This window comes from Canis aureus, chromosome 20, assembly GCF_053574225.1.
Source record: "Canis aureus isolate CA01 chromosome 20, VMU_Caureus_v.1.0, whole genome shotgun sequence".
Classification (NCBI taxonomy): Eukaryota; Metazoa; Chordata; class Mammalia; order Carnivora; family Canidae; genus Canis; species Canis aureus.
Window position 1 is genome coordinate 8079298 of NC_135630.1, and position 20313 is coordinate 8099610.

Genomic DNA, 20313 nt, shown 5'->3' on the forward strand with positions numbered 1-20313 from the left:
GGGGGCGGGGTCCGGGGCGCCCGTGCGGGGGCGCAGGGTTCGGGCTCCGGGGCGCGCGTGCAGGGGCGCAGGGGGCGGGGTCGGGGCGCAGGGGGCGGGTCCGGGGCGCGCGTGCGGGGCCGCGGGGGACGCGGTCCGAGGCGCGCGTGCAGGGGCGCAGGGGTCGGGCTCCAGGGCGCGCGTGCAGGGGCGCAGGGGGCGGGGTGCGGGGGGCGCGTGTAGGGGCACAGGGGTCGGGGCGCGCGTGCGGGGGCGCGGGGGCGCGGGGGCGCAGGCGCGGCGCCGCTGGTGGCGGGCTGCCTGCCGGGGGCGCTGGGGGTCGCGTGGGGTCGCGGCGCTGGGGGCTGCGCGCAGCAGGCGACTCCATGAGGCCCAAGCGCGGGAACGTGCTGGTCGCGCTGGCCGCCGTCATGCTCTTCAGCTTCTCCTGCTTCTGCATCTCCAGGCTGACCCAGACCAGTAAGCCGCGGGACGCCCCCCCTCCCCCGGCCGCCTCCCCGGGGCTCCGGGCAGGGGCGCGGGGTTGGGGGCCGGCGCCGTCGCCCGCGCTCGTGGAGGGGCCAGAGGCAGCGCCCACGCCGTGGCCCGGCGGGCGGTTGGGCCGTAACGGGCGCCCCAGGAGCTCGCCCCCCCCACCCCGGGGCTGTGCCGCGCGGGGCCCCCGGAGCGCGTGCCGGGCCGTCGCCTGCCGTCGTTTGCAGCCACGTGACGGTCCGGCCTGAGCTCGGCTGGCGAGGCCGGGCCCCCTCCGTGCCCCACGGGCGTACCGAGCCGTGGCAGGGCCCCGCCTGGCCCCCGCGTGGCCCCCGCGTGGCTTGGGCGCGGCCCGCACGGCCGAGCTGGGGGCGCGTTGGCGCAGCGCGTGGGGCCGCGACCCGCTCCCCTGGAGCACCCCAGGCCTGACTTCCCTGTGTTCTGAGGGTTCCCGGTTTAGCAGAGAAAAGTAGAGCTTGCCGGGGACGTTTGAACTTTAGAGAAACCGTGAGTAAGCTTTTAGGGTAAAGGTGGCACAAAGATGTATTTATATTACAACATGTATTGTCTCTCAAATTCAAATTTAACTAGATTTCCTTTTTTTTTTTTTTTTTTGCTTCCAGCTCTACTTTCCCAACCTCAGCTGTAACGTTTTAGGGTCCAAGTACTTGGATTTTGAATTTGAGCTCAGGAATCCCATAAGTCTATTAAGCCACGGCCTTTTGAGATTGCCACTAGGCTGTTTTAGGCCACATTTTCATTCTAATTAAACACATATATGACCCAGGGTTCAACAAAGCAACCTTGGTGGTAGTGTCAAGGATCAAGTTTGGAAGTGGCTTTCGTCCTCTTAATTAATACTAAATTTTGTCTTGCATACATAATATCGACATTCTACTCCGTTTGTTTCAAAGGTTTGGGAATGCATATTGACTTATCTGATTTGTACTATTGATATCTGATCATTTAATACACTTTTCCTCTTCTTCGTTTTCCATAAGGAACATTATCCCAATGCGTTTTTATGTATTTTAGGACCGTGAACAATTAGCACTTTTATAACAAAAAATAAATCGTTACTTGTAATTAGAAAGTAAAGTATAAACTCCCTCTTAGAGTAATTTTGGAAGGCAGTTTCCATTGGTAACCTTAGAAGGCATTTTAATATAGCTAATATTTGTTACATGTTATAAACTGTGAACTTTGTATTATGACCCAGAGAAAGAAGTTTAGTCCCTCAAGGCACTTCTATTCCCATCATTCATATGTTAAGATTCAGAATATGAGCTACTATTTTTGAAAATGCACCACTCTTAGAAGAGCAGATGAAACAGGTTTCTCGTGTTTTATGTTTATGTTTCTGTGTAACCTAGCTCTAAAACAGTTACAAAATCAGTCCTAGTACAAAACCAATCCTGAGATGTTCTTATGTCAACAAAAGAAAACAGACTTTATTTAGTTTTGGAAGCAGCAATTTTTTTTTTTTTTTTGGAAGCAGCAATTTTTATAAGACACCAAAGATAATCCCAATGGTTTTTAAAATTTAATCCACAGTTGTAATTCTTATCGATGAAACTTGGGAATATTCATTATAAAGATAGCCAGGGAGTGCCTGGGTGGCTCTGTTGGTTAAATGTCCAGCTCTTGATCTCAGGTCGGGTTTGATTTCAGGGTAGTGGGTTCAAGCCACACACTGGGCTCTATGCTGGGCATGGAGTCTACTTATATATATAAAAAAAAAAGTTGGTCACAACCTAGTGCTTTATTCTTTCCCCTTTTAAATTTTTATGTGCATATAACCTTTTGTTTGTTTCTCTATGCTCATAGTATTAACAATTCATTAATTTGCTCAATAAATATGTAAACTACATGAAGAGAAGAATTTTTTTTTCTGTCTTTACCTGTTTTGTTCACTGCTGTGTACCCAGCATCAGGAAAAATGCCTGGTGTATAATAGGTATGTTAAGTATTTGATGAATGGTTGAATAAATGAGTGAATTAATGAATTCAACAAATACTTCCTCATGTTGTAGGAACTAGGCAACAAAATATTTTTTTTTTGTACAAAATATTTTTAAGCCCCCACTTTCAAGGAGTTTATATTCTCATTAAGGGAAGAAAACAACAAACAGGAATGATACTGCTCTATGATGTCAGATATTGACAGGGGAGAGAAAGTGCTGTTTTAGATAGGGTGGTTAAGGAAAGTCATATTAATGCTTATTCCTGAGTGAATGAAGTAGGGGAGACTGTTGTGTGGATATGTGGGGGAAGAGTTTTCCAGGCAATGAGAAAAGCAGGTGCAAAGGGCCTATAGTGTGATCAGCTTGATATGTCTGAGAAACAGCTAAGGCTCTAACGTGAGCAAGAAGTGTAGACGGTAAGATTATGGAGACCATAGTGAGAACTAGACTTTTATTCTGAGTAATAGGAAGCCATATACATGGAAACATGGTCAACACCACTAATCATCAGGGAACCACAAATCAAAACCCAAGGAGATATCACCTCATTACCTCTTAGAATGGCTATTTTTATTTCATTTTTTTAAAAAAGATTTTATTTATTTATTCATGAGAAACACAGAGAGAGAGAGGCAGAGACACAGGCAGAGGGAGAAGCAGGCCCCATGCAGGGAGCCCAACGTGGGACTTGATCCTGGGTCTCCAGGATCAGGCCCTGGGCTGATGGCGGCACTAAACTGCTGAGCCACCCGGGCTGCCCTAGAATGGCTATTTTTTTTTTTTAAGATTTTATTTATTCATTCATAGAGACACAGAGAGAGAGAAGCGCAGAGACACAGAGGGAGAAGCAGGCTCCACTCAGGAAGCCCGACGTGGGACCCCATCCCGGGTCTCCAGGATCACACCCCAGGCTGCAGGCGGCGCCAAACCGCTGAGCTACCCAGGCTGCCCTAGAATGGCTATTTTTAAAAAGAGAAGAAATAAGGGAGTGTTGGTGAGGATGTGGAGAAAAAAATCCTTCACACTTGGTGGGCATGTAAATTGGTGCAGCCACTGGAAAACAGCATGGAGATTCCTCAAAAAATTAAAGATGCTACTGCTCATCTAACCCAGCAATTCCATTTTTGGGCATTTATATAAGAAAATGAAAACACTAGCTTGAAAAGGTATCTGTACTCCCATGTTTATTGCAGCATTATTTGTGATAGCCAAGCTACAGAAGCAACCTAAGTGTTCTTCAATGGATGAATGGATAAAGAAGTTATATATATTCTATTATCATGAACTATTATTCTTTCAATAGCAGGTGTAGCTCTGAGTCAGCAGAGTCCAGGATGCAAGTGTGAGCCATTCTAGACAATAATGGAAATGTCTTGTGGAATTTAAAACATAGCTACAAAAAAATTAAAAAAATAAAAAATATAACAAAAAACATATCTACAACAACAACGTATAACAATTATAAGATAAAATAAAAGAGGGGTAAATGTAGTTAAATGGTACTAAACTTGTAGCACTGTTGAAAAGTGAGAATGTGAGAATTTGTATTAGACTGTAATAAGTCAAGGTTCACACTGAAATCTCTAATCTATTAAAATGATAGTAAAATAATGCATAACAATATCACTCATTATAGTTAATGCTTCAAAAAGAAGAATTTTGGCTGGATATAAAACAAAACCAAACTTGATGATATTTACAAGAGATACATTTAAATTTTAAAGATAGAGAAATGGGCAGGGTGATCCTGCAGACCCGGGATCGGGTCCCGTGTCGGGCTTCCTGCATGGAGCCTGCTTCTCCCTCTGCCTGTGTCTCTGCCTCTCTCTCTTTCCATGTCTCTCATGAATAAATAAATAAAATCTTAAAAAAAAATAAAGATAGAGAAATGTTCGAAGATGGATGAAGAAGTATATACCAGCAACCTGAACCAAAAAGGAAGTTGGTAGAGCTATATTAATATCAGCAAAATAGACTCCAAGGCCAAGTGCAACATAAATGCTGAGTAAACAGGGAGGAACTTCATTAGCAATCAAAGAAATGCAAATAGCATCTCATACCATTCAGATTTTTTTAATTTAAGAGATAAGACATTTGGTAAGGATATGGAAGTGCAGGAATTTGCACACACTCCTCTTGCCAGTGGGGAGTAGATGCTCAATCATTTTCATTATGTGATGTGCATTTCCTGTGTCCTAGCAATTCTCCTGCAAGTCAAGACTGAAACGGGTATGCAGCCTTACCCGGTGGTTCATGGCCAGTTCCTCTTGTCACCGATCAATACCCCATGCCATGTAGATTGTTCACTATTTAAAATAACATCCCTATCACCAGATATATCCAAGGCAAACTCTTGAACGTATTGACCTGGAAGATTCTTGGTAGCACTTTTATAGTTGTTCATCAAAACAGTAGAAGAGCTAAATGTGTTGTTCAGTGGAACAATTAACAGGAGTGGAAATGAATGGCCTAGAGTTGACTTACCCGTATGGAAGGGTTGCCAAAATGTAAGTTAAGCAAAAGAAGCAAGTACAGAAGAATACATACAAGTATTACTTTATTTATTAATAGCTAGAAACAAATGTGAGTCAGCTTGCACAAGTGGTAAAACTTGAGAGAAAAGCAATGGATGATTAATACAAAATTCAGACTTCTGCTTACCTGAGAGTGAGGAGGAAGGGGAACATGATCTTGGAAGGAAATAGATGGAATATTTAAGACTAAGGTAGTAGTGGGTACATGGATGTTCGTACTTGTTATCGTCTTTCAAACTAGCTTATATATGCTTTGCGATGTCTGAAATATTTCATCATAAAACCTAATGAGGGACCACTCAAAGGGCGTTCAGAGGGCATGGTTCATAGTGTGATTTGATTATTGCAGAGCATGCGTGGAGTGGAGAAATCCAAAATATATTTCACCTTGTTAGCTTCATCAATCACCTCCCCAAATAGTGGTTCTTTGGAACAAATGGGTACAAATAAATGAAGAATAAATTTGAAGTGGTCTGCCAATACTTCATGCCGTTCATTCCTCTTTCTTTTTACACCCCCCCCACCCCCCAGTAAATACTTGCTTTCCTCTGAGTACACCAAAGCATTTCAAACTTACACATTTATGTTATTGTCTTAGTTTGAAATGCCCTTCGCTATATGGCAACATTCTGTACACTCTTCAAGTTCTCAAATATTCCCTCTTCTCTGAAACGTTTCCTCCCTTCCCCACCCCTCCGTCACTCCTCAGTCCTTACTAGTTAAGCATCTCTGCCTCTCTTTGCCTGTGGCACTTGAGGATAACTCCATTTTCACAATTACATTAATTGGTTGTTTAAATACATGCTCCTTTCTCCATCTGTCGTCAGGTAACTTAGAGCAGGAACCTGACTTTATCCGTGTTTGTTTACCTGTCACGTAGCTCAGGGAATAACACACGCTAAGTTTCAAATAGCAGAAAGCACCCTGGGATGCTTCTCATTGCTGGAGAGGCTTAGTGAATAAAATAGGGTGGAAGAGTCTGGTCATGGCCATGTCGGACAGGATCTTGTATACTAAGGCAAGGAGTTTGGACTTAATTCAGTGAGCATTCAGGGAACCATTTAAAGTCCTTGAGCAAAAAAATAAAAAATAAAAAAAAAATCTGTGAGCAGTGTTTCCAGAAGATTAATTGTGGGTTGGAGGTGAGAGACTAATTAAGAGGCAGTTATAATAGTGCAGCTAGAGGCAGTAATGACCTGAACTAGGTAAAGCCAATGACGAGAGAGATAAAACAATTAAAGAGATCTATAACAGTGCTTAACATGTATACCAATCACCTGTGAATCTTATTAGAGTAGGTCTGGGGTAAGGCCTGAGATACTGTATTTCTGTCCTTCTCCCCCCCCCCCCCTTTTTTTTTGAGGGAGAGAAAGAGATAAAGCACATGGGCAACCAAGCAAGCAAGTGGGGGGAGGAGCAGAGGGGGGGAGAGAGAGAATCTCAAGCAGGCGCTATGCTCAGTGTGGAACCCAACAAGGGGCTGGATCTCAACCCTCGATCATGATGACCTGAGTTGAAATCAAGAGTCGACACTTAACAGATTAAGCCACTCAGGCATCCCAAGAGATGCTACATTTCTGACGGACTCAGCTGGTGCCAAGAACCTGCTGTCCCCTATCTAGGTGACTGTCCAGTGCTGAAATATACTTAGTACAACAGAGAAAATGAATTTTAAATTTTCTTTTATTTTGACTGATTTAAAGACTGAAGCAGTGCAAAATATTTCTCCACTAAGCAAAATTTTATTGTTTTGGTAAGACTGCATTTCACTGTTACTATTAAAATTGAGCATGTGAATTAAGATGTATAAAATATACACAAGACTTAGCAGACATAGTACAAAAATAATGTAAACTATTCCCTTAGTTATTTTCTATGTTGGTTACATGTTAAGCCATTTCAGATATATTGAATTACATTAAATACATTCTTTACAATTACTTTGCCTTTTTTACCTTTTTGAAATGTGGCTACTAGAAAATTTAAAATTACGAATGTGCCTTACATTTTATTTCTGCTGGATAGTAGTGCCTTGGACTCTTGCTGTGAGAAGTAAAGCGACACTTAGGACCTCACTTGACCCCTTTCTTATGGGCAGAAGTTACATTGGCCCATCACACACATGGACTGGTATTTGTTTTCACAATTTCACCACAGTTAACTCAACACAACAAATTATTGTTTATTTCAAATCTTTGCAACATAGTTTTATAACATTTCACCCTCATGAAATACCTGAGTGAATATGCAAGTGATGTAAATATCTTAAATAGAATATTATTGAATAGAATCATTAAGTAAAAATATATAAAAAGCAGATCTAAGACTAGGGAATATATCCTTTAAGTTTTTTGCATGGTTGTTTCTGCAAATACTACTTCCTCTAGAGAAAACTCTTTTCATGTTACCAAATTGATCCCTCAGGAACTGACTTAACACTGTGGAAACTTAGATGTGTTACATCAGCCGTGATTTATCAGCTTCAAATACAGGATTCAATTTGCAGGAGAATATTACCCTAGGAGCCCCAATAACATAGGGCTGGCTATACTGGTTAAGCTGTGTCTGCTTCTAAAGTTTGTCCACATCTTCAAATAGTTAGCTATTTTATAAATCTCCGAGATTTATCTGGGATCATTGCAGTTCTTTTGATTAAAGCACAATTCAGTTTAAAAATCACTTGGAACCCTAGGTGACTCAGTCAGTTAAGCATCTGACTCTTGGTTTCAGCTCAGGTCATGGTCTCGGGGTCATGAGATTGAAACCAGCATCCAGCTCTGTGCTGGATGTGGAGCCTGCTTGGAATTCTCTCTCTGCCTCTTAAAAAAATTAAAAAAAAAAAAAAAGGTGTACCCATGTCCTGTCTCTAAGCCCTGTCCTCCAGCTTTCTCCTGAACCCTCTCCAGCTAGGCTTTCACTTCACTGCTCCACGGACCCACTGTCATCAAGGCCACCGGGGACTGCATGTTGCCATCTCACGTCCACACCCTGCCCTCATCCTCCTTGTCCTCTTCAACAGCCCTTGAGAGTTGATGCCTTTCATCTCCTGGATCCATTTTTCTCACTTGGTTTCCAGGACTTGACACACGGGTCTGAGTTTCCTCCTGCCTCACCGGCTAATTCGTCTTAGCTTTGTTACTGACTTCCTCTCACTTGTTCAACTTAGAACATGGGGTGCCCCAGGATTTAGCCCTTGGGCCTGGCCTCTCCTCTACTCATCCTCATTCTGCTAGTGATCTGCCTCTAAACACAGACAGGTCTCTCCGAATGTCTATGGCCAGGCCAGGCCCATCCTCCTGCCGGACTCACACATGGGGCTGCCTGCCTACTGAGATGTGTGTTAAGCATCTCAAATATAATATGTCTCAAACTCTACTTCTAACATTCACACCAAAACTTGTTTCCTTCATCTTCTCCACCTTAGTAAATGGTTATTCCTTTCTTCTAGTTGCTCACATTGTCTCTTTTGCCTACATTCATTGTCAGCAAATCCTATCCTCTTTATCTTCAAACTATATCCAGAATTAAACGATGCCTCACCACTTATGCCACCAACAATCTTTTCTAAGCCACAGACATCTGCTTCCTGATCCCCGACTTAGTTTCCCCAACTCTGTTTTTCACACAGCAGATAGAAAGATCCTGTTCTGATAAGTCGGATTATGTGACTGCGCTTATGGACTTCACTGGCTCCCCACTTTGCTTAAAGTAAAAGCTCAAGTCCTTACAAAGGGGGCTTTGTAATTTCATCACCTACTCCTCCTCCTGTCACTCATTTTGCTTCAGCTACACTGGTCTCCATGCTGTTTCTGGAGATAATGGGCACGCTCCTGTCTCCGGGCTTTTGCACGTGCTCTTTTCTCTACATCAGGTTACCTGCAGCATTCCTTCTTTCGCTTTTCGCGATTCTTCTGATCGCCCTGTTTACAGTTAAAACCTCCCTGCACCATCAACACTCTGTATCCTTTTTTCCCTATTGTATTTTCTTGTACTTACCATCTTCTATTAAAACGTATAATTCAGTTATTTATTTATTTATTTATTTATTTATTTTTCCATCCAGTAGGAGGTACATTCCAAGGGGGCCAGGAGTTCCTTCTGTTTTGTGCATTGTCATATCCCCAGAACATGTAGCAGTATTAAGTTTAATAAATAATTGTTGAATGAGGGAATGAATTGAGTGGCCAGGCAACTGTTCTGGCTAGGGAGATGTAGAGCTCCTGAGAAGAGCACCCCTTTTCAAAGAAAAACTCGGGCTTTGCTTGGAATTGTAAATAAATTCTGAATACTCCTTCATAGCATTTCGGGAACAAACCAAAAATTGCCTTTATTCTTGACATCCCCTTGTCTATGAAGAACAAATGGTTGGTGATCTCTCTGCTATGGCCATGTCTTTCCATCTGCAGAGAATATGCAAAATTCCTAGTATTGCACTGTGAGGGAGGTGATGACCAACACAAATTGCCAACCGGTACATTGATAGGTCCTGGAGACCAACCTGTTGTTGCTTTAGCTGGACTGATTCTAGGGCCCAAATTAGGAGGCCTTCACGAGGCTGCTGAGAAGAAATTAGTTCAAAGTAGCAAGTTCCTCCATCTCTTCCTTACAGAGTGATTTATATGTATAGATTACACTGTGGCTTGGATGTAGCAGTGCCTTTTCACTCTTGTCTGGCCTTTCCCTGGAGGTGGATTGAGAGAGGAAACCATATATCTTGTGCCACCACCCACTCACTAGTGAAGACCACAGATGCAGAGTCTTGGGTTCTGCTGGCTGTATCCTAACAAGCTGAGGACTTGTGTATGGATGGTGCACAACACTCACTGCGAGAGAGGGCGGGGATCCTTTATAATTATGGAATTCTCTGTAATGATTAGCCAGCCAGTTGGGTCTTTCTCTAAAGCTCCACTGCCCTGTTTCAGCAAGCCCAACTCCATTAAAACCCAAATCTACTTGTTTGTGTGTGTACCCCATTAATGGGAGCCCCCATTGGCAGGACACTCCATATAATACGAAATTGTTGCATTCGAGACAGTCAGTGACACATATCTGGAGATGGAGGGTGTTATGACAGACCCTAGAGATGGAGGGAGGCCACCAAGGGAGGAGCGGAGCAGTGGAACTCCCTCCAACCCAAGGGGGAGAGCCAGAACGTCTTGTTAGAGGGCAGTAAAGCAGCAGGTTTACTTTCCTCTGTTGTAGCTTGGGATGGATGATCCATTGAGGCTTGGCAGAAAAATATTAGGATATTACGGTTTATTAGTTGCTTTCTATCTTCAGTAAGGTAGCTCAGGGAAGACACAAGTTTTGTTCCAAGCTGGCTTATCTGAAAGGTGAATGGAACCAGCAAGATGGGTGGGTGTACAGCGCTGTCCAGAGGGGCCAAGTCTGCCCATGGCCAGGGATTCAAGACCCCTGGGAACCAGACACTTAGGCACCCTGCTGGATCTCAAACGCTGAACCCTCTGCTGGAGGCTAAGGCTGGCGTGAGCCAAGGCAGGGAGGAAGGACACAGCAGGAGATGAGACTGGGACAGTTTTTATCCCTACATTTTCTTGCTCCATTTTATAAGTGAATCTCACTTTTGCTCTCAAATCTGTAGCACCAGCCCTATCTCTCCCTCGAACTTCAGAGTCCTATAGCCACATGTTTGCCACATATTGAGATGCCTCATAAGCAACAGCACTGCTCCTTTTCCTGTTTTCCCGGTTCAGACGGAAGAAATCTGTAGTCGTGTAGAAACCTAGCAGGGATCCTAGTCTCCTCTCTCTCAGTCAGTTCAAAGTCTTCCCAATAAAAGCTCTTAGATATTGTTCACATTATCTCCTATTTCCTAATCCTTTCTGCCCTGCTTTATTCTTTTATCATCTGTCACAGGAAACTACTATCACTACAGGTTCCTAACTGGTGGTTTCTCTGACTTTGGTTTGGCCTTCCTGAATGTTCTATATGGCCACCAGAAGGATCTTTCTAAAACACATGTTGCGCCTCATAGTCTTGAGCTGTGTTTCTCAATTGAAATGCTTCTTCCCATGACAGCCAGTGATGCTATTCCAAATATATAAAATCACCTGGAAAAAAACTGGGAGGAGGGCAGGAGATGATTCTGTTATCTTATATCAAATACATTTTAGCTAGGCTAATTGTGGTGATCATTTCGCAGTATAGACAAATATCAAAGGCATTACGTGGCACCCCTGAAACTAATGTTCTACATCAACTGTACCTCAATTAGAAAATAAGTAAATGAAAATCAATTAACCAAAAACCAAAATGAAACAAATATGTACTGTAGAATGGGGCTACAAAATCTGCAAACATTGTAAAGAAACTTCACAGAAATTTCATGACTGTGGAGGGCTATTTCAAGTTATGCCTCCACCCATATCCCTTTTATTCAAATATACCGTCTTTAGGGTTTTTTTTTTTTTTTAGAAGAAAGCTCTGAGAAACACAGGTGTACTAGGGTCATGTTCCACCTCTTTATCATAGCTTATCAAAAAGATCAGCAGAGAGTGAAATAATTGGAGAAGGACAAACATTATATGGTCTCATTCATTTGGGGAATATAAAAAATAGTGACAGGGAATAAAGGGGAAAGGAGAAAAAATGAGTGGGAAATATCAGAAAGGGAGACAACACGAGACTCCTAACTCTGGAAAACAAACTAGGGGTGGGGGAAGGGGAGGTGGGCAAGTGGTGGGGGTGACTGGGTGACAGTCACTGAGGGGGGCACTTGATAGGATGAGCACTGGGTGTTATTCTATATGTTGGCAAATTTAACACCAATACAAAAATAAATTTATATATATATAAAAAAAAAGATCAGCAGAACCAGGTTCCTCTTTTAACCTCTGAATTTCTCCGTGTTGTCCCTGAAATACTGCATAGCCTCTAGGTGTGTAGTGACCATGTTTTTGAATGCCTCCTTGCTTTCCCAGCAGTGCTCCAAATAGAACCCCTGCCCTTGCTTCCCTGGACTGCCCGACCCCCACTCCCTGCAGGGTCTCCTCAGGCAGCCTGGCCTCCAGATCCTCCTCTGACTTCCTGCCCTGATCCTCGCCCAGGGGATCCCCTCTTGGGGGGACCCAGTGCCCTACGTGCATTGAAACTGTCTCTAGAAGCCAGGGCTTGAAATGCTGCTTTATTGTACCTGTATTTCCTTCATGGGGAAATCTTTCCTTTCGTTCTCCGAGAAGGACCATCTTCATTGCTAAATGAATAAAAAGTAGCCCACTGATAAATAATATTTATCAGACATTTGTCAAAGCATTTTTTTTTATGTGGTCTGCCATGTGGCTTACGTGCATTATCATATCATTTCTTCCCAACTCGGGCAAGGATTTCTGTATATCCATTTATACATGAAGGAACAGAGGCTAATGAATTTTAAATAGCTTGTCCAAAGTCACACAAACACGAAGTGGTGAAACTGGGTTTCAGTTATACATGATTTAACACCAGATCCGCTGTAACTTTTAAAAAGGATATCCTGTAATTTATTTAGCCTATTTCCACCATCCAGCATTTAGGTTGTTTCTGATTTTCTTACAATGATAAATAATGCTGCCTGTGTTAGACATCCCGAGAGCCAAATCTGTGTATATATTTCTGGTTATTTTCTTCAGATCAATTCTTAAAAGTGAATTTTGGGGTTCAATTGATTTTTTTCCCTCTAATTAGGAATCTTATATGTGCACAAAATGGAAATTTGGAAAATAGAAAAAGCACAAAGTAATAAAGCAAAAACCATTTAGAATAATGCCGCCTTCCAGAGAGTACGATATTAACAGCTCACTCTTTCTCTATACTCTTTTGTGTGTCATACATTCATATTTATATATAAGCCATGTACGTGTATATGCACATATATAGTTTTATGTGTAGCTACATTGAAGCATAGATTTTACTTTTTTTGTTGTATATTATAGAAAATTGTGTGATACTCTTGCTACATAATAAATATATACACGTATGTTTTCTTTGCAGGTAATCAATTAATTAATTGTAGAAACCATATTTTGGAGTTTAAGGAAAAAATGCTACTTTTAAAAAACAAGACTGAAAGAAATCGCCAAGAGCTGATCAAAGCCTTGAGTAAAATAAAGTACGAAATGACACAGAGAAAAAATACGTCAGTAAACTTAGGTTTGTGTTGCTTTTGTTTTTATGTGTGTTGGTTTGTTTGTTGGTTTTGTGCTTTGTGTTTGGGAATTTAGATTTTGCACTTTCTGATTTTAGGACACTTCTTCCCAACAAATATAACTAAATTAGTACTTGTTCTTTTATCGTGAGAGATACAAACATCAGGTAAGAGATAACACTAATAAACTTCCTCTCCTCTGTAGCTCGGAAATGGTCTTCCTATGTTTCCTGTATGAATTGCACCACCATCGTGACCCATCCCATAGATGCAGCCAGAACCCTGTGGGTCACCCTGACTCCCCCTCCCTCCTCTTGCATAGTTCCATTTCAGCCAATAAGAATCCTGTTGATTCTCGATCTGTGTATCTCACAAATCTGTCCACGTTTTCCCATCACCGTCTCTGCTACTCTAGTCAGGCAGCCTTCATTCTTCATCTGAATCACTGCTAACATACTTCTCTGTTTTCTCTCTCTTTCTCCAGACTTGTCCTCCCCTATCTGGTTCCACCGTAGCCAAAGCGAAGCCTCACTGTCCTGTGCATCATCCTGCAGTGGCTCCTGTTTCTCTAGCATAGCAAGTCCTATCTCTGTCGCCCCTTTTGTAGTCATGTAGTCCTCACTCTTAATCCCTTGCAACCACCAATGGGTTCTCTGTTCTTACAGTTTTCCCTTTCCCAGATGCCATACAGATGGAATCATATGGTGTGTAAAGCTTGGAGACTGATTCTTTCACTTAGCAAAGATTCATCGAAGTTGTTATGTGACCAATTTTTTTGTTGTCTTTCTATTACTGAGTAACATTTCATTGTATGGGTGTACAGTGGATAGTTTATCCTTTTACGAATTAAAGGACATTTTTTTTTGGCAATTACAAGTACATGTTGCTATAAACATTCATGTACAGGTTTTTTGTATGAAGAGAATTTTCATATATATGTATATATATCTTGAATACATATTGGATGGATATGTGATTTGGAAATGTTTTCTCCCAGTCTGTGGCTAGTCTTTTCATTCTCCTTATGGTGTCCCTCAGAAAGCAAACATTTTTAATTGTGAAGTCTAGTTTATCAATTTTTCTTTCTATACATTGTGTTTTTGGTGTTATCTTTAAGAGCACTTTAGGTTCCATGGGTTCATGAAGATTTTATGTGTTTGTTTTTAATTTTATAGTTTTAGGTTTTACATTTGAGTCTATGAAACGTTTGAGTTGATTTTTTTAAAAAAGATTTTATTTATTTATTCATGAGAGACACAGAGAGAGTCAGAGACACAGGCAGAAGGAGAAGCAGGTTCCATGCAGGGAGCCCAATGTGGGACTCGATCCTGGGTCTCCAGGATCACACCCTGGGCCAAAAACAGGTGCTAAACCATTGAGCCACTCCGGCTGCACTTTTTTTTTTTTTTTTTTTTTTTTTTTTTATGAGTTGATTTTTATAAACGGTGTGAAGTACAGGTCAAGAGTCAATCTTTCTCAAGTGAGTGGCCAAGTATTCTAGTACCATTTCTCAAAAAAGCTGTCCTTTCTGCATTGAATTGCCTTTGCACCTTTTCCAAAAATCAATTAACAGTAGCTGTGTGGCTATATTTATGGATTCTCTGTTCTGTTCCATTGGTCTGTGTATCTTTTTTAAATGTAATACCACACTGACCACACTGTCTGGATTGTTGTGTTATGTATTATGAATTAAATAAATGGGGTGTGAGTCTTCTAATTTTGTTCTTTTTCAAAATTGTAGAGGTATATTCAAATGAATGGTACACGTGGAGTTATTAAATGTTGAGCTACGTAACAAAGTTGTTAGAGATACAAACTTTAGTGTGCTATTAATCAAAAGAGCAGAGCAGATCATTTATACTGTGTTTCAGTATACTTCATTTGGAACTGACAGTTCTATTAGTCTCTGGTTAGGTAGCTCCTAGTGCTAGACTTAACTATGATGTTTTAAATAAGTATGAATAAGATCTGAGCTATATTTTGTAGCAGTATGATTTTAGTAATTCACATTTAGTTGTATTTCTATTATATATTGAATACTAAACCTGTTCATCTCATTGTGAAACATTGTGCCAAAGAGAGAAAAATCCCTATGGCCATGAACTTAGAAACACTATTTTTTTTCTCTCTTTTAGTTGAGAAGAAAGTGAATACATTGGGTAAGAATGAAACTGTGTCTGATACGTTTGAAATCCTAAAGTTCTTTTTTCCTCATCTAAGGAAAGTAGGCAGGATTTATCCTGATGTAATCTTTGGCAAAAAGAGAACAGGCGGTAAGCAAACTTAGAATTAGAAAATCAAATATAGATATTTTGATCTTTGAGGACATGCTTTTAAGTTGTGTCGTTTGTTTTTTAATAAATTTATTTTTTATTGGTGTTCAATTTGCCAACATATAGCATAACACCCAGTGCTCATCCCATCAAGTGCCCCCCTCAGTGCCCGTCACCAAGTCACCCCCACCCCCCACCCTCCTCCCCTTCCGCCACCCCTAGTTCGTTTCCCAGAGTCAGGAGTCTCTCACGTTCTGTCTCCCTTTCTGATATTTCCCACTCATTTTTTTCTCCTTTCCCCCTTATTCCCTGTCACTATTTTTTATATTCCCCAAATGAATGAGACCATATAATGTTTGTTCTTCTCCGATTGACTTATTTCACTCCGCATCATGCCCTCCAGTTCCATCCACGTCGAAGCAAATGGTGGGTGTTTGTCATTTGTAATGGCTGAGTAATATTCTACTGTATACATAAACCACATTTGTTTGTTTAAGTAGGCTCCATGCCCAGCGTGGGGCTCTAACTCACAATCCTGAGATCAAAAGTTGAATGCTCCACCAACTGAGCCCTCCAGGCGCCTCTTAAGTTTTTTTGAACGTTTCTCTAATTATTATTATGCATGATTTTAGGCTTTAAAATGTAACCCATTAATATAATACTCTGATATATAGATCTCCAGCCTATGTGGCATTAATTTTTGGACTGCCAGAAATCAGTACTGACCTGACAGGAAAAAAATAGTTCAATAAATATTTAGAGACTTAAATTCGAATTCAATTTTAATACAGATGTTTTGAAAAGAAGTCATTTTAAGTCACATATGCATTTGGCTTATATTAAGCATCTGCTGAGTACCTGGCAACTCTTGTCTCCTTGGTTTTGATAAACTCATTTTTACCCGGTTGTCTTCTTATTTCCTCATCTTTCTGGGGACCAAGGTCAGCAAAAGCTTTACAGAAGAGGTGATTTTGAGCTAATCCTTAAATAATGAATTTGACTCCAGCAGGTATGAAAGAAGAGACAAAGCATTTAAGTTAGAAACAGGGATATTAGGGAAGTCTCAGAATGCTTGCCATTCTCACAAGCCTTATTTATTCTAATGCGTGAGTCACTCTAGGCCAGTGGCAGCAAACTACAGCCCCCAAGCCAAATCTGCTCTTTTACAATAAGATTTTGTTGAACTCTAGTCAGTGCTCATTGTTACTTCTCTGTGACTGTTCCCACACCACAGCAGAGCTGAGTAGTTGCAGCAGAGACTGTATGGCCCAAAAGACAAAAATGTTTACTATCTGGTCCTTTACAGAAAAGTCTTACTGACCTCTGACTGATGTAGGTAGTTCCTTGAGAATAAGGAGTGTTGTTCCATAGCACGTGCCTCTGCCAAGCCCACTGTGTTGGGACAGGGGTGCCATGTGGCATTGTTTAACATCTGAATTCTCACTGTGTTCTGTATTCTGAGTTACTGTGTTTTCTTTTTTTAAATGTTTTCTTTCATTGTCTCATTTGACCCTCACAACACAATACAGCAGGACCTTCAATTATCTCTATTTTATGCCTAAGAAAATTGAGGTTTAGAGATACCAGGGTACATCTTGAGATCACACTAGGAACTTTAACTGTGTCAGATTCCCTCTTCAGAGTATTTTGAATGTGGCACGTGTATGTACGTAGACATGCATATGTGTGTGAATGTATGAGAAAGTGTGTGCTACACAAAGGTTATAGGGAACAGGAGGAGGCGATGAAAGACATAGGGGGAAAAAACCCAGTACATAGAAACTATAAAATACTAGATACTAAGAATAAGCATAGCCTTAAGTAAACATCAGCAAAGATAAGCAGAAGCCCATGTCAGAAAGGATGGAGGGAGAGGTGTTTATAATTGGGAAGAACAGAACTCTTTGTATGGGGGTTTGGGGTGTTGAGGTAACCTAGTTAGCAGAACTGTGTTAAATCCTGAATAATTTTCTAATTCCCCAACTATTTCTTGATTTCCAACCATGCTGTATATATTGATCCTCCTTTTGAGGCCCCTTTGGTGGATTTTCATAGGTTCTTGGGAGGACCAGCTTGCATATAAACCTTCATTACCAAAGGCCATTTAAATGGAGATTCTTTTTCTTAGTAACTAAAAGACCATAAGACATAAAACACTTGTAAAAGCACTGAAGCCTGTAGCAAGGCCTCCTGGGGAAGCTGTCATCAGGCTTCTTTATTTTAGATTCTGAGTATATCTCAATTTCTTCTCTCTACCCTCTTGTAACTTCTTTTTGAGCTTTCATTTCTTCCCCAGTGTATTGAAATAGACTTGTAAATTGACTACGGTTAATCCGTTCTTCATACCCTCCTCAGAGCTTGTACTAAAATGTGTAACGTCATGCTCAACTCTTGCTTAAAATCCTTTAGAAGATCCTCAGTGCATATAGGATGAAGTTAGCTCCTTAACATGGAGTGTGCACAGTAGATTTTATCTTTCAAATCTCAATTTTTGCCATTTCCTCTCCATTTCAGCAACCCTAGAACCCTTACAATCCCTATGAATAAGCCAAGCAATAGCACATGCGTTCAATGAACACACCACCTCCTATCAACCACGATTAACTTGTCATGTAAGTCCCTTACTCAATAGGACTTTTCAGCTCAGTTGGCAACTTCTTTGTGCAGTCCTCCATGTCCTCAAGTAACCAGCTTCTCTCAGGTCCTAGGCCTTGGGGAAGAGCAATGGATAAGCCGTGGCCTTCATCCTCCTACAGACACGTGAGAAAGCAGTTACAGTGTAAAGTGACCAGTGCTGTGACAAGGGAAATACGAGGTGGAACAAGTAATCCATACTTGCAGAATTAGGGAAGACTTTCTGGACGAAGTGCTGTTCACCTGAGTCAACCTTCATGACTTAGGTGAACAGAATTGGAATAGACTAAGTAGGGAAAAAAGCGGGTGATGGATAGTGGAAAAAAGTAGAGGATGTTCATCCAGGTAGAGGAAAAGAAATAGGAAAGGTCTAACAGCAAGAGGACCCAGGCAAAAAGTGTGGCATGTGTGCACAATTGGGGCTAGAAGTTATTAGCAGTATAACATGGGGCAGAGGCCAAATAATAAAGGGACTTGGCCATTCGCTTATTCACCCCAAATTTATTCCAATTATTATGTTTTCTAATAACATTTTTTTTTATTAGATGATAAATGCTATGTGGATGAACTAAGAGTATACAGCTGGTCCACCCAACCTAGTTTAGAAAGAATGAATAATAGAATTAGCACAAAGAAGCTGAAAAAGAGCGTTCCAGGCAGAGAAGGGATGATGTGTGCAAAGGCCTAGAGATGAGAGAGTCCTGTTTGGTCAATCTGAGAAGCTGAAAGATACTAAGTAAGACTGACTTAGAGAGAGAATAATTGAAACAAAATGTAGGTCGGGACTAGGTCATTAAAAGCCTTGTAAATGTTTGTAAACAGCATTTCTTACCCTAAGGCATTGGAAGTCACTTCAGGAATTGCATTTTATTTATTTTTAAAAAATATTTTATTTATTTATTCCTGAAAGAGAGAGAGGGAGGCAGAGACACAGGCAGAGGGAGCAGCAGGCTCCATGCAGGGAGCCTGATGTGAGACTCGATCCCAGGTCTCCAGGATCACACCCTGGGCTGAAGGCGGCACTAAACCACTGAGCCACCCGGGCTGCCCTAGGAATTGCATTTTAGAGTGGATCCCAAAGTTTGAAACTTGATTCCTGCCTCACGCTATCCATAAAAATCAATTCCAGGTGGACTGTAGATCTAAATATAAAAGGCAAACAATGGGATCCCTGGGTGGCGCAGGGGTTTGGCGCCTGCCTTTGGCCTGGGGCGCGATCCTGGAGACCCGGGATCGAATTCCACATCGGGCTCCCAGTGCATGGAGCCTGCTTCTCCCTCTGCTTGTGTCTCTGCCTCTCTCTCTCTCTCTCTCTCTGTGTGACTATCATAAAAAATAAAATAAAATAAAATAAAATAAAATAAAATAAAATAATAAAATAAAATAAATAAAAGGCAAACAATAAAGCATCCAGACACTATTCAAGAGAATGTCGTTATGACCTGAAGATACAGATTTCTCAACAGGAATCAAAACACTAATTTTATGTAAAGGAGGAGATGGATAAATTGTACTCTATTGAAATTAAGAATTTCTTGGGGTGCCTCGGTGGCTCAGTCAGTTAAGCCTCTGCCTTCAGTTCAGGTTAGGAGTTCAGGGTCCTGGGATTGAGTCCTGCATTGGGCTCCTTGCTCAGTGGGGAGCTTGCTTCTCCCTCTCCTGCTTCCCCTTCCCCCTGCTTGTGCTGTGTCTCTATCAAATAAATAAAATCTTTTAAACAAATTAAGAATTTTTTAAAAAATGATTTTATTTATTTATTTGAGAGTGAGCAAGAGAGAGAAAGAGCACAAGCAGGGGTGAGGGGTAGAGGGAGAAGCAGACTCCCCCACTAAGCAGAGAGCCCCATGTGGGGCTCCATCCCAACCCAGAGATCATGATCTGAGCCGGAGGCAGGTGCTTAACCGACTGAGCCACCCAGGTACCCTGACAAAGAATTTCTGTTCATCAGGAGGTAAACATTGAAAAGGGAACCCAGAGTGGGAGATATTTGTAAGACACGTAACTAACAAAGCGTTCGTATTCAGAATCTATAAAGAGCATTAATAAATAAGAAAAATCCAGACAACTCAATAAACAGGTAAGAGCTTAAACAAGGATTTCACAAAAGAATGTCCAAAGACCAATAAACATATGAAAATATGTTCAAACTCAATAGTAATCAGGGAAATAACTAATTCTTACTGTTCTCACTGAAGTTCAATAGTTTTTTGTTACATTTAAATGCTTCTCAGTCTTGTATACCAGAGCCCTGATTGTTTTGACAAATTTTTGCTACTTTTATTATTGCTTTT

The 20313-nt window shown here is 41.4% G+C and overlaps 1 protein-coding gene across 7 annotated transcripts in view; it reads left to right on the top strand.

The window, feature by feature from the left end:
- Positions 1–322: 322 nt before the first annotated feature.
- The window catches only part of MGAT4D (MGAT4 family member D), a 52645-nt gene continuing 32654 nt past the window's right edge, over positions 323–20313 (top strand). For 3 of the 7 annotated variants that reach the window (XM_077860948.1, XM_077860947.1, XM_077860950.1), the window contains exons 1-3: positions 323–459; positions 12962–13120; positions 15251–15388. In XM_077860948.1, the coding sequence (XP_077717074.1) occupies positions 366–459; positions 12962–13120; positions 15251–15388 (391 nt within the window). In that variant the 5' untranslated portion in view covers positions 323–365. Of the gene's footprint in view, positions 460–798; positions 986–12961; positions 13121–15250; positions 15389–20313 lie in introns of those variants that run through there. The other 4 variants (XM_077860949.1, XM_077860953.1, XM_077860952.1 and 1 more) reach the window with 4 other exon arrangements.